At 46.5% G+C, this 12,279-nt stretch overlaps 1 protein-coding gene across 1 annotated transcript in view; it reads right to left on the bottom strand.

Annotated features, from left to right (window-relative positions):
* Positions 1–7,630, bottom strand: part of USP22 (ubiquitin specific peptidase 22) — a 30,659-nt gene extending 23,029 nt beyond the window's left edge. The window contains exon 1 of the mRNA XM_057536537.1: positions 7,307–7,630. Coding sequence (XP_057392520.1) covers positions 7,307–7,444 — 138 coding nt within the window. The 5' untranslated portion in view covers positions 7,445–7,630. The remainder of the gene's footprint in view (positions 1–7,306) is intronic.
* Between the last annotated feature and the right edge of the window lie 4,649 nt (positions 7,631–12,279).

Here is a 12,279-nt window from a genome sequence, read left to right as displayed (position 1 = left end):
CTGCCACACCAAGTGCAGACCTTAATAAATAAAGGCTTGGGCTTCCTCTTCAAACCTGGAACCACGAGGGACACATCAGACAAACCCAAATCGAGGGACATCCTACAAAATACCTGAGCAGTACTCCTCAAACACTCCTCAAAACCGCTAAGGGCATCAAAAACAAGGCAAGTCTGAGAAACTGTCACAACGCACAGGAGCCTGAGACTCAGACTAAATCTCAGGTGGGATCCCAGAGAGGGTTCTGGGACAGATCAGGGAAAAACTAATCAAATCTGAATAAAGTATGACCTTTAGTTAATAATAATGTATCAAGCTTGGCCATTAGTTGTAACAAAACATACCAGAGAAATGTAAAAAGTTAACAATCGAGGAGATGGTGGGTTGATACAGGACCTCTCTGTATTTTTTTTTTTTTGGCGCGGGGTTTTAGTTGCGGCAGCAGGCTGCTTAGTTGTGGCATGTGAAATCTCAGTTGCGGCATGCATGTGGGATCTAGTTCCCTGACCAGGGATTGAACCCAGGCCCCCTGCATTGGGAGCGCAGAGTCTTATCCACTGCGCCACCAGGGAAGTCCCTCTGTATTATTTTTGATAACTTTTCTGTAACTCTAAAACGACTATTATTAATTTGCATAGAACTAAATACACACACAGATGAGCACAAGTAAAAACTGGGGAAATAGGAATAAATGGGCTGACTGTATCGATATTGACTCGTGGCTGTAACAGTGTATTTACTTTCGCTAGATGTTACCATCAGGGGAAACCAGTTAAAGGTTCTCTGCTATTTTTCACAACAGCTGGTCAATCTACAATTACCTCAAAAGAAAAACTGTTTTCATTTTAGATCTTTTACTTGGAATGGCCTGTCCCCTGCTTAGTATGAATGCTGCAATGCTTTGTTGTGATGATTGGAAAGATCCAATTCATCAATAGATAAAGCAAAAGTCAATTCTGCAAAGCAAGAAGTTTTGAAAAGGAAGAAAGTTTACTTTAAAAAATGGACATAAAAAAACAAACAAAACAAAACAAAAAAATGGACATATCTAAAAAATGAACTAAAAAAGAAAAATGACGGACAGGAGACAGCTCTCTGCAGTATTCTCATCACCATCACGTAAGTGCCTGGCAGAGTCAAAAAATACTAATTTAGCCACTGGTGGAGCCAGTAACGCTGGACATTACACAGCTCTCGGTCTACCACCTACCAGACGCTGTGTCCTGTCACTTCAGGTATTTTGTCTAAGCCAGTGACAGCTGAATTGTTACTCTCCAAAGATCATTTCTACTAAAAAGTTCAAACATAAGAGATTCATTCGGATCTCAGGAGACGGATCTCAGACTCTAGAATTGAAGCAACATTGATAAAAAAAGACGACCAGTAAGAACCCTAGAATAAATCTTCTTCTAAAACACGTAGTAAAGTAACACTGACTCAAGATAAATAAGACCATTTTCCACCTGAAATGACCTCCCCTTCCACACCACAACCAAAGGCTTGAACCATGCCTCTAAAATACTGACTACCCAGAAACAGAAAGTACATGATATCACTTATATACGGAATCTAAAATACCACAGTGAACTTATCTACAATACAGACTCACAGACATAGAGAACAGACTTGTGGTTGCGGGGGGTGGGGAGGGAGTGGGAAGCTGGGATTAGCAGATGCAAGCTAGCATATATAGGATAGATACACAACAAGGTCCTACTGTACAGCACAGGGAACTGTATTCAATATCCTGTGTTAAACCATAATGAAAAAAATATGAAAAAGAATGTATACATGTGTGAATGTAACTTTGTTGTACAGCAGAAATTAACACATTGTAAATCAACTAGACTTCAATAAAATAAATTGAAAATAAAATAAAATGAAATACTGACTACAAAAGCTTCCCTCCTCTTAGGCAAGTGTTCATAGGCTGACAAGCTATACTGTCCCTTCGTAAAAATACAAAATGAAAGTTAGGGCATTCCACTTGTACTCTATGAAAGTATGTTATCTTAGACTTTTTACATTTTACACTTTTTTAAAAAATTTCTCTACTGTTTCCCTTACATAAAACTGCACTTTTTAAATGCATCTCAGGTTTGTATCAAGTAGACAAATCACATTTCAATCCCTCAGCAAACCAAAACTCATGCAGTTAAAAGGGTCTTGCCCAAGATTATTCCTTCTTAAAACTGATTACCAGGCTTAAGATTTACAAATTCTTAGTAAATCCTCCAAACTGAAAGCCTGGGGGATGGGGGAGAGCAAAATACATAATGCCATTTCCATCCAATGGAATATTAATTGCACAGTTCAAAAGAGTGAGATCTGTATGCGTAGGGAACAAATGAAAAAAGGAAACAGTACACACAGCATGTATATTTACAAAAACAAAAATGTGTAACTTTGCTGTATATGCCTTTGAAGTGCTCCTTTTCTTTTTTTTTTTTTGGCCGTACCACACGGCATGCAGGATCTTCCCCGACCAGGAATGGAACACGTGCCCCCTGCGTTGGCAGTGCGGGGTCTTAACCACTGGACCGCCAGGGAAGTCCTGAACTGTTCTCTTTTTAAACACTGAGAACATATTCATATCATCACTTCTGTAATTACTTTTTAAAACTATGTGGATTCATGAATTTTAATCTTTCTCAGTAAAACCAACATCTCAGCATCTAGAATTATTTACACATTCCTTCATGTATGTTTAGGCTACAATTATCTTATGTGTAGAAACTGTCATTGGACATCTACAAATACTGTAAATTTTAAGGCAGGTATTTAGTATCTTGCTATTTGACACCTACTATATTCAAATAGTCTTTAAAAATTATGATTTCAATTCCTCAAGACAGAAACCTGGGGTTAAGAGTTAGTTGGCTTTGACTCCACAACAAAAAAAACAACCAACCCAATCAAAAACTGGGCAGAAGACCTTAATAGACGTCTCTCCAAAGAAGACATACAGATGGCCAGGAGGCACGTGAAAAGATGCTCAACATCACTGCCGGAGACACACAAATCAAAACTACAGTGAGGTACCACCTCAAACCAGTCGGTACGACCATCATTAAAAACTCTACAAGGGGACTCCCTGGTGGTCCAGTGGCAAAGAATCCATGCGGGTTCGATCCCTGGTCAGGGAACTAAGATTCCACGTGCCGTGGGACAACTAAGCCCGCGCCACAACTACTGAGCTCGCGCTCCTCAACGAGAGCCCGTGGGCTGCAAACTACAGAGCCTACACACCCTGGAGCCCCCGCCACTAGAGAGAGAAGCCCGCGTGCCGCAACGAAGACCTGACACAGCCAAAAAAATAAATTAAATATTTTTAAAGAAACCTCTACAAATAATAAATGCTGGGGACTTCCCTGGTGGTCCGGTGGCTAAGACTCCACGCTCGCAGTGCAGGGGGCCCGGGTTCGATCCCTGGTCAGGGAACTAGATCCCACATGCCGCAACTAAGAGTTCACGTGCCGCAACTAAGAGTTCACGTGCCACAACTAAGATCCAGTGCAGCCAAATGAACAAAAAACAAAAAAAAAACAAATAACAAATTCTGGAAAGGATGTGGAGCAGAGGGAACCCTCTTACACTGCCGGTGGGAATGTAAGTTGGTGCAGCCACTGTGGAAAACAGTATGATGGTTCCTTAGAAAATTAAAGATAGAATTACCATACCATCTAGCAATCCCACTCCTGGGCTATACCCAGACAAAACTATAATTTAAAAAGATACATGCACCGGTATGTTCACAGCAGCAGCACTATTCACAATAGCCAAGGCATGGAAACAACCTAAATGTCCATCAACAGATGAACCGATAAAGAAAATGTGGTACGTATATACAATGGAATACTACTCAGCCACAAAAAAAGAACGAAATAATGTCATTTGCATCAACACGGATGACCTAGAGATTATCATACTAAGTGAAGTCAGAAAAAGACAAATACCATATGACATCACTTATACGTGGAATCTAAAATATGGCACAAATGAACCTATCTACAAAACACAAACAGACTCACAGACACAGAGGACAGACTTGTGGTTGCCGAGGGGCGGAGGGAGAGGGATGGACTGGGAGTTTGGGGTTGGTAGATGCAAACTATTACACACAGAATGGATAAACAACAAGGTCCTACTGTAGAGCACAGGGAACTATATCCAATCTCCTGGGATAAACCGTAATGGAAAAAAATATTTAAAAAAAAGCAGAGATTGGCACAGCATTGTAAATCAACTATATTTCAATAAAAAAGAAAAAAAGAGCTAGTTGACTCTGGACTGAAGAGAAAATGGGAGATCTAAAAAAATATGGAATCAGCCCACTTTCTTCCAAAGGGTGTCCGGTCCATAGTTCTTTAAATAGTAGCATTAAGCCCACAAATGTAGAAACAGAAAAAATGCTGGAGCAAGCAAGGTCTGACTTCTGTGCCTGAGAGCATCTAGAAACAGTTCCTTCTCTCCAGCCCCTTTTCTCAAACAAAAAACCTCTCGTAGATTTTCTACCCAAAGGGTTGCCTTAGTCCCCAAATTTTGTCCCAAGAAATCTTCAAGATGGTTTCCTGTCCTCCAGATTACTGTCCAAATTAAAGCAAAATCAGTAATGGTCCAAAAGTGCCAATGCTTCTGCACTTTGTGGTGACGTACTTTGGTAAAAATATTTACCACGGCTACAAGAAGTGCTCTGTATTTTTGAGGACAAGCTGCTGGAAAATTTTAGAATCACAGAAACCGTTCAAGAAGACAGAAGGGATTATTTAAAACAACGTTACCTGTCCCTCAAAGTGTCTTTATATTCAAAACAGAACACAGACTGGGTTAAGTTATAAAAACCAGAAGAACTGAAAATTCCTGATGTCTTCATTTCCCGTTTCCATTTTCACACACAAACCCTCAAGTGGTAAGACACATGCCAGAGACATCCAGTAGCTCTGAGTCCTCAATCGGGGAACATTTTTCCATTCAGAAAATTATCAAATCTGATCACGCTCTTCTCACTCTGTCCACCAAAAGAAAAATCAAAGTTTGGATATAAAAATCATAACCCACCTCTACTTAGAGGAGACAGAGTTTTAACCCCTGTAATTTCACTGTAGCTGAGACCTCACTGCAGCTTCTTTGAGCAACCTCAAAGAAGTTTAACTTAGGTTGAATTATTTCATAGACAACTTCCTGGTGTTAAAACCAAACTACTGGGCTTCCCTGGTGGCGCAGTGGTTAAGAATCTGCCTGCCAATGCAGGGGACATGGGTTTGAGCCCTGCTCCAGGAAGATCCCACATGCCACGGAGCAGCTAAGCCTGTGTGCCACAACTACTGAGCCTGCACCCTAGAGCCCGTGAGCCACAACTACTGAGCCCGTGTGCCACAACTACTGAAGCCTGTGCGCCTAGAGCCTGTGCTCCACAACAAGAGAACCCGCCTCAATGAGAAGTCCATGCACCGCAACGAAGAGTAGCCCACGCTCGCCACAACTAGAGAAAGCCCATGTGCAGGAGCGAAGACCCAACGCAGCCAAAAATAAAATAAATTTATTAAAAAAAAAACAACAAAAAAACCTAACTACTAAGCCTGCACATCTGCTGAGAAACCTGTGCAAACTGCCAAACGTGCATTACTCACTGTTCACCATTCCTCAAACCAAATCCTCTTTGGCTGGGCCACTAGGGTTGTAGAAATGCACAGGACCCCCCAACATTCAGGGAATGACAGATGGAGGACATAAGGGTTCACTGCTGGGATACGACCATAAAGCACTGCAGCCTGACAGACCCGAGTTCTAAAACAGGTTCTCACACCACTTCTTGTCTGTCTATAGCTCAAGTTCTTACTAGTGAGTAATAGAAACATGGTTCAACAGCTTTCAAACTAAGCAACTGACATTTGAAGATTAATCCAAGCCACATATAAGCAAAAAAGAAAAAAAAAAAGTGATCCTTTCCTCAGGAAATTCAGCAAAGTTAATGATGGGTTAAACTTGACTCAAGTTAACAATTACAGGGGTGGGGGGCGACAAGGAGGGAAAAAGTAAAAGGGCAGGGGCTCCGTCCTCAACCCAATGTGGAGATGGGTCACATGCATACTGACCAACAAACAACGTGGAGCAGTAATACGATTATCACCTGAAAAACAGTATCAACCAGGCGATTTCATTTTAAAGACACACAATTCCACCAGCAAGAATCTCACTCCCATCCTCGTAGAATTCTATTTCATCTCCGACTTCAGTTCATCCTAACAGGCAATGCTTCCCAACACCAATTTTGATAAAAATAAAGAAAACTAGTGCTTAACATTCTCTACATGCTCAGCAGATGTTAGTTTTCCCATAAAAAAATGCTACTCAAGGTGGACACTGCCTAACAGCGCCTGCCCTCAGGCTGCGAACTGCAAAATCGCGCTGCACGGTAAAAACAGCTTCTTCAGGTTAAGATAAAGAAATAATGTCATTTTCTGATTTCCCACTCACTAATAAGCCTAACCGCTTAGATGATACCTACGCCCGAAAAACAGGACACTGTGTACCGTTTCCTCAGTACCTCAGGGAGGCGCCCCAGTCCCACCTGCCTTTAGACGGTCCTTCCTTTAATAAAACCCGCTCCTGCGCAGCCACAGGGGACCCCGCCAATCCCCGGCGTGCCGGGAAACACGCGACTCTAAGCGGCAGAGCCGGCTGGTTTCTAGGACTCGCGGCGCTCTGCACCTGCGCCCGTGCACACCTGGGAAGAGCTGGCGCGTCCCGGAACGTCCCTGCGGACCCTGGGCCCGGGGGTGCCACGCGCTGAAATGGGGGGCGCGCGTCCCTGCGGACCCTGGGCCCGGGGGTGCTCCGCGCTGAAATGGGGGGCGCGCGTCCCTGCGGAACCTGGGCCCGGGGGCGCCCCGCACTCAGAGGGCGGGGCGGGCGTCCCTGCGAACTCTGGGCGCTCGGCGGCTGTACCCGCATCCCGGTGACCCCGCGCCTCCGACCCAGCAACCCCCAGGCACCAGCCAGGGCAGCGGAGGCTTTGCACAGCGTGGGCGGCACAGGCCGCGTCCTAGGCAGCTGCGTCCTCGCCCTCTCAGCGCCTCCATCCCCGGCCCCACCCCGCCCGGAGGGTCTCTAAGACACGCCCCGCGCTGCAGCGTCGGGGACCCTCCCCCTCCTACCCGGCAGCCCCGGGAGAGACCGCCCCCCCGCACGCACGCCCGCGCCCACCCCGCCCCCGCCCGGCGTGCAGGAGGTGGGGGAGGGGACGGCAGAGCGCGAGCCCCCCCTCCCCCCACCACCACGCAGGGCCGCGCTGCACGGGGCGCACCTTGCGCTTGCGGGCCTCCGCCGAGCCGCTCCACACGAAGCACTGGTAAATGGCGCGCAGGTTCTGCTTCCAGTTGTCCACCTTGAAGCTGCCCAGGTGCGCACAGCCCGGAGGCGTCACCACCAGCTCCGCGTCCATGGCCTCGCCGTCCGGCTCGCGCCGGGGCGCCGGCGGAGACGAGGACGACGCCAGCGCGACGCGGGGCTGCGGGCGGCACGGCCAAGGGACAGGCCCGGGACAAAGCGGAGCCGCGCGACCGGAGTGGCGGGCGCCGCCCGCGCTGCGCTCGCGGGTAGCCGAGGCCGCAATGGGGCTACGTCATCGCCGCCGGGGCGCACCGCGCATGCGCCAGCCGCCGGCGGCCCCTCCCCCATGGGCTTGGGCTGGCGATGGGTGGAGCTGGTGAGGCTCCGCCCCTTCGCCCCCGCCATTGGTCAGCGGCGGCCGCGTGACGTCCCGCCCTCCGAGGAGGCGAGGCGGGACGGGTCCTGTTTGCGCCGGCGGGCGCTGCCGCAGGGGCGGAGCTGGCGGTGCGGTGGGGGGAGGGGGGGGCGGTCGCGGGGGCGGTCGCTGGGCCGCACCGGGTTGCAGTCCAGTGAATCCGGTCAGGCCGCTCACGAATATGGACTTCCCGATGGGAAGCAGGGAACCACGGACTCGCGCGCTCGATCAGGTTTCGCCGACGCGTCGCCGTCCAGCTCGCGAGCCGCACATTCACGGCTCCAGGAGCTCGAGTCCCGCGTCCTCCGGGCGGTCTGTGCACCTGCTGGTCTGTGCACCTGCCGGCGGACCCCGCAGGTGCGGGAGGTCCGTGAGGACAGGTGCCGGCTTCTCGGGGGCTGCTCACTGCGCCCCGCGCCGGCCCACCTCCGCACCGAAAAGACGGAGATTTATAGATGCTGTCGCGGCAGTTAGAGCTCAGGGCCCGGCGGGAGGGATGTGGGGTGAAGCTTCTGTGGTCGGGACGCTGGCCTAGGGCCTTGGTGCCTGCAGCCCCTCCGCCTGGAGCCGGCCCGCCCCCAGCCCGTGGCTTTATCAGACGCCGCCTGCCCAGCGAGGCCTTCTCCACCCTACTGGACCTCACGAGCCCCCTAAACCCTTCATCTCCTTACCCAAAGAATTTATTTACTTGTTCTTTTAATATTTGTTTATTTATTTGGCTACACCGGGTCTTAGTTGCGGCACGTGGGATCTTCGTTGCCCTGTGCGTGATCTTTAGTTGGCATGCGGACTCAGTTGGGGCATGCATGTGGGCTCCAGTCCCCTGACGAAGGATGGAACCCGGGTCCCTTGCATATGGAGGGAGGAGTCTTAACCACTGGACCACCAGGGACTTCCCTGTTTCCAACGTAGCATGAAAACTCCATGACGGTAAAGATTTTTGTGTTTTATTAACGTCAGTATCGCCCAGTGCCCAGAGTAGTACTAGTTATATGCAGGTTCTCAAATGTTAATTAACTAATTAATTAACCCAAACAAACTTTTATAGGAGAATCTAATAAGATCATTCTCAGAATAAAACACAGGTGAAGTAAGGCACGTTATGGATATGTTAAAGAAAGGTGTATCCGTTTAATAAAAAGTAAACTCAGAAATAGGAATTACAAATTATATGTGATTCACCTCTATTAATATTAAATGTCATGAGTATTTTAGTTTTACTGTTGCAAATATGATTCGGTTTCAAGAATGTGCCCTTAGAGACTTCCCTGGTGGCGTAGTGGATAGGACTCTGCACTCCCAATGCAGGGGGCCCAGGTTCCATCCTTGGTCAGGGAACTAGATCCCACCTGTATGCCGCAACCAAGAGTTCACATGCGCAGCTAGGGAACCCGCCTGCTGCAACTAAGACCCGGCGCAACCAAATAAATAAATAAATATTAAAAAAAAAAAAAAAGAATGTGCCCTTAGAATTCAGGCCACTAATATCTATTGATCACATTTTTTATCAGTATGGTCATCCAACCTTGGGAGAATTTCTATGCTCTCTACTTGGATTATAAATAATGATTTGAAATGCCCTGTAATCAGCCTTATACATAAATAACATTAAAACACGATATATCCTTGAGAAGCAGTTCCGAGAAGAGCCATGGATGAAACTGTTTACCACTCCATTTTGTTTCTAATGGGAAAAAAGCTGAAAACACCCTAAATGACCATTAATAGGCAAATGATTGAGTAAACTATTAACTAGGCATTCTAGGGAATGCTATGCTGCTGTAAAAAGAATGACCTAGGTTTCTAAGTACTAATATGGAAAGTCTATAAGACATACATGAATAAAACAAGTTGCAGAAAAATACAGATAGTATGGTGACATTTACCGAAAAATAATACTGTATGTGAGTATCTCATTAAAGGGCTGGGAGAAACAAACAAACCCATCAAACATAGTTAATGTCTGGTGAGGGAGAACTTCATCTATGGCATTTGAATTATTTTATAATAAGAATTAATCATAGTATTTCATACTTAAAAAATCACTAAACCTTGAAATGACAAAATGTTCTAAGGCGGAGAATGGGGACTTGCTCAAGTTCCACAGCATCTAGAAAACAGTCAGGTCCAGAAGTTCCATTCATCCATCCACCCAGAAAACAAGTCAGACTCTTAACCTTGAGTTCTGGCTCCACCACTTTCTGCCCGTGTAACATGAGGCAGATTGCTTATCTGTTAAAATTGGGGTGACACCAACTCAGTGCTTACATTAAAGGGTTACAGCACAGAATAAATGGTAATCCATGCCAAGCTCTTAGTACGTGCCTGTTGTTTATTAAGGGCTCGAGAAACAGGGACTTCCCTGACAGTCCAGTGGTTAAGACTCCACACTTCCACTGCAGGGGACTTGGGTTTAATCCCTGGTTGGGGAACTAAGATCCCACATGCCGCAGAGCAGCGCAGCAAAAGAAAAAAAAAGAAACATTAGTAATTGATCTGGAGGTTGCTGGGCATTGAAATGATTGACAATATCCTACTTTAAGAATCCCACAGTATAGTGGGATAAATAGGAACACTAGCAGGCAATTGCAGTACAACCATTGCTCTGTATCCATAGGTACGACATCCAAGGATTCAAGCAACCTCGGATGGAAAATATTTGGTAAAAAATGCCAGAAATTTCCAAAAAGCAAACCGTGTGCTGGCCACAACTTACATAGCTTTTACATTGTACTTACAACTATTTACACAGCATTTACATTGTATCAGGTATTATAAGTAATCTAGAGATGATTTAAGGTATACAGGAGGATGTGGGTAGGTTATATATACCACTTTATATAAGGGACTTGAGTATCTGCACATTTGGGTATCTACAGAGTGTCCTGGAACCAGTCCCTTGAGGATACTGAGGGATGACTGAAGTATGAAATTGCAGAGATAGAGGAAAGTCCAGGTAACCTGAAAACACTCCATGACACCTCTCACCCTAACCCTGCCCAGGCGGTTGCAGTGGAGGGGATCCGGAAATGTTTCCTGTGCCTGACCTAAGAGTAGAAGGATGGGCAGAAGCTGGCCAGTTTAAAAATAAGTGATATGGTCAGGTATTTGCCTCAAAAGGCATTTCCCACTATGCATGGGACTAACATGGCCTAAAATGTTATTCTCTATTTCTGTTTTTTGTTTGTTCTGTTTAGTTTTCAATTTTTTTTAATGTAAACATCCATGGAATTATGCTTTCAACATGGTCAAGTATATCCTATAATCCTCTCTCAGATAACAACTATGAACTCTTTTTAAAATTTTTAATTATTTATTTATGGCTGTGTTGGGTCTTCGTTTCTGTGCGAGGGCTGTCTCTAGTTGTGGCAAGTGGGGGCCACTCTTCCTCGTGGTGCGTGGGCCTCTCACTATCGCGGCCTCTCTTGTTGTGGAGCACAGGCTCCAGACGCGCAGGTTCAGTAATTGTGGCTCACGGGTCCAGTTGCTCCACGGCATGTGGGATCTTCCCAGACCAGGGCTCGAACCCGTGTCCCCTGCATTGGCAGGCAGATTCTCAACCACTGCGCCACCTGGGAAGCCCACTATGAACTCTTGACAGAATGCAAATACAAATACCTGAAGGCATTGGAGAATGAGCCAAATTGTGAGGAAGCAGACACATGGAAGAAGGGACCTGCCCAGAGGAAGAGACCTGTTTTTGATGGCTTATAGACTGCGGACAGGCCACGCTAGCAGGAGCCCAGACAGGATGCTGAAGCTGTCTTTCTGGACTGAAGAATTCGAGAACAGAGCACAGAACAACTAAAGCCACTGAAAAGCGAGGACAGAGTCAGGGAAGGGGAGCCCCAGAGTCTGTGGATAAGCCACGTCCAAGCTGACCACCGAATCACTCGTGTGGGGGGCAAATTCCAGCAGCCCAACTGGAACGAAAAGAAATGAGTGGAGATTTAAGCTGCTGCCCAAGAAATGGTTAAATTGAAAAAAAAAAAGTTTCTGTTTTTTTAAATATAAGATTCAATAGTTTACCCACATTGCTTGACGTGGAAATGGTGCGGTTTAGCTGAAACATGATTTCAGCTCTTAAGTTCAAGTCTTTTTGTGTGTGACGTAAGAAAGTAGTCCAGCTTCATTCTTTTGCATGTAGCTGTCCAGTTTTCCCCACCCTGTTTGTTTTTTCTTTTTTTTTGGCCACACCATGTGGTATGTGAGATCTTAGTTCCCCGACCAGGGATTGAACCCACGCTTCTTGCAGTGGAAGCTCGGAGCCCTAACCACTGGACCGTCAGGGATTGCCCCCAACACCATTTTTGGAAGAGACCGTCGTTTCCCCATCGTATATTCTTGGCTCCTCTGTCGTAGGTTAATTGACCATGTCTGAGAGTGTTTACTTCTGGGCTCTTAATTCTGTCCCACTGATCTAGGTGTCTGTTTATATACCAGTACCACACTGTTAATCACCCCAGCTCTGGGTTACAGTTTGGAGTCAGGGTGTGCTGCCTCCAGTTTCCAGCTTTGTTCTTCTTTCTCAA

This window comes from Balaenoptera acutorostrata, chromosome 20, assembly GCF_949987535.1.
Source record: "Balaenoptera acutorostrata chromosome 20, mBalAcu1.1, whole genome shotgun sequence".
In the NCBI taxonomy this organism is placed as follows: domain Eukaryota; kingdom Metazoa; phylum Chordata; class Mammalia; order Artiodactyla; family Balaenopteridae; genus Balaenoptera; species Balaenoptera acutorostrata.
This window is presented reverse-complemented; position numbering and strand designations above follow the sequence as displayed.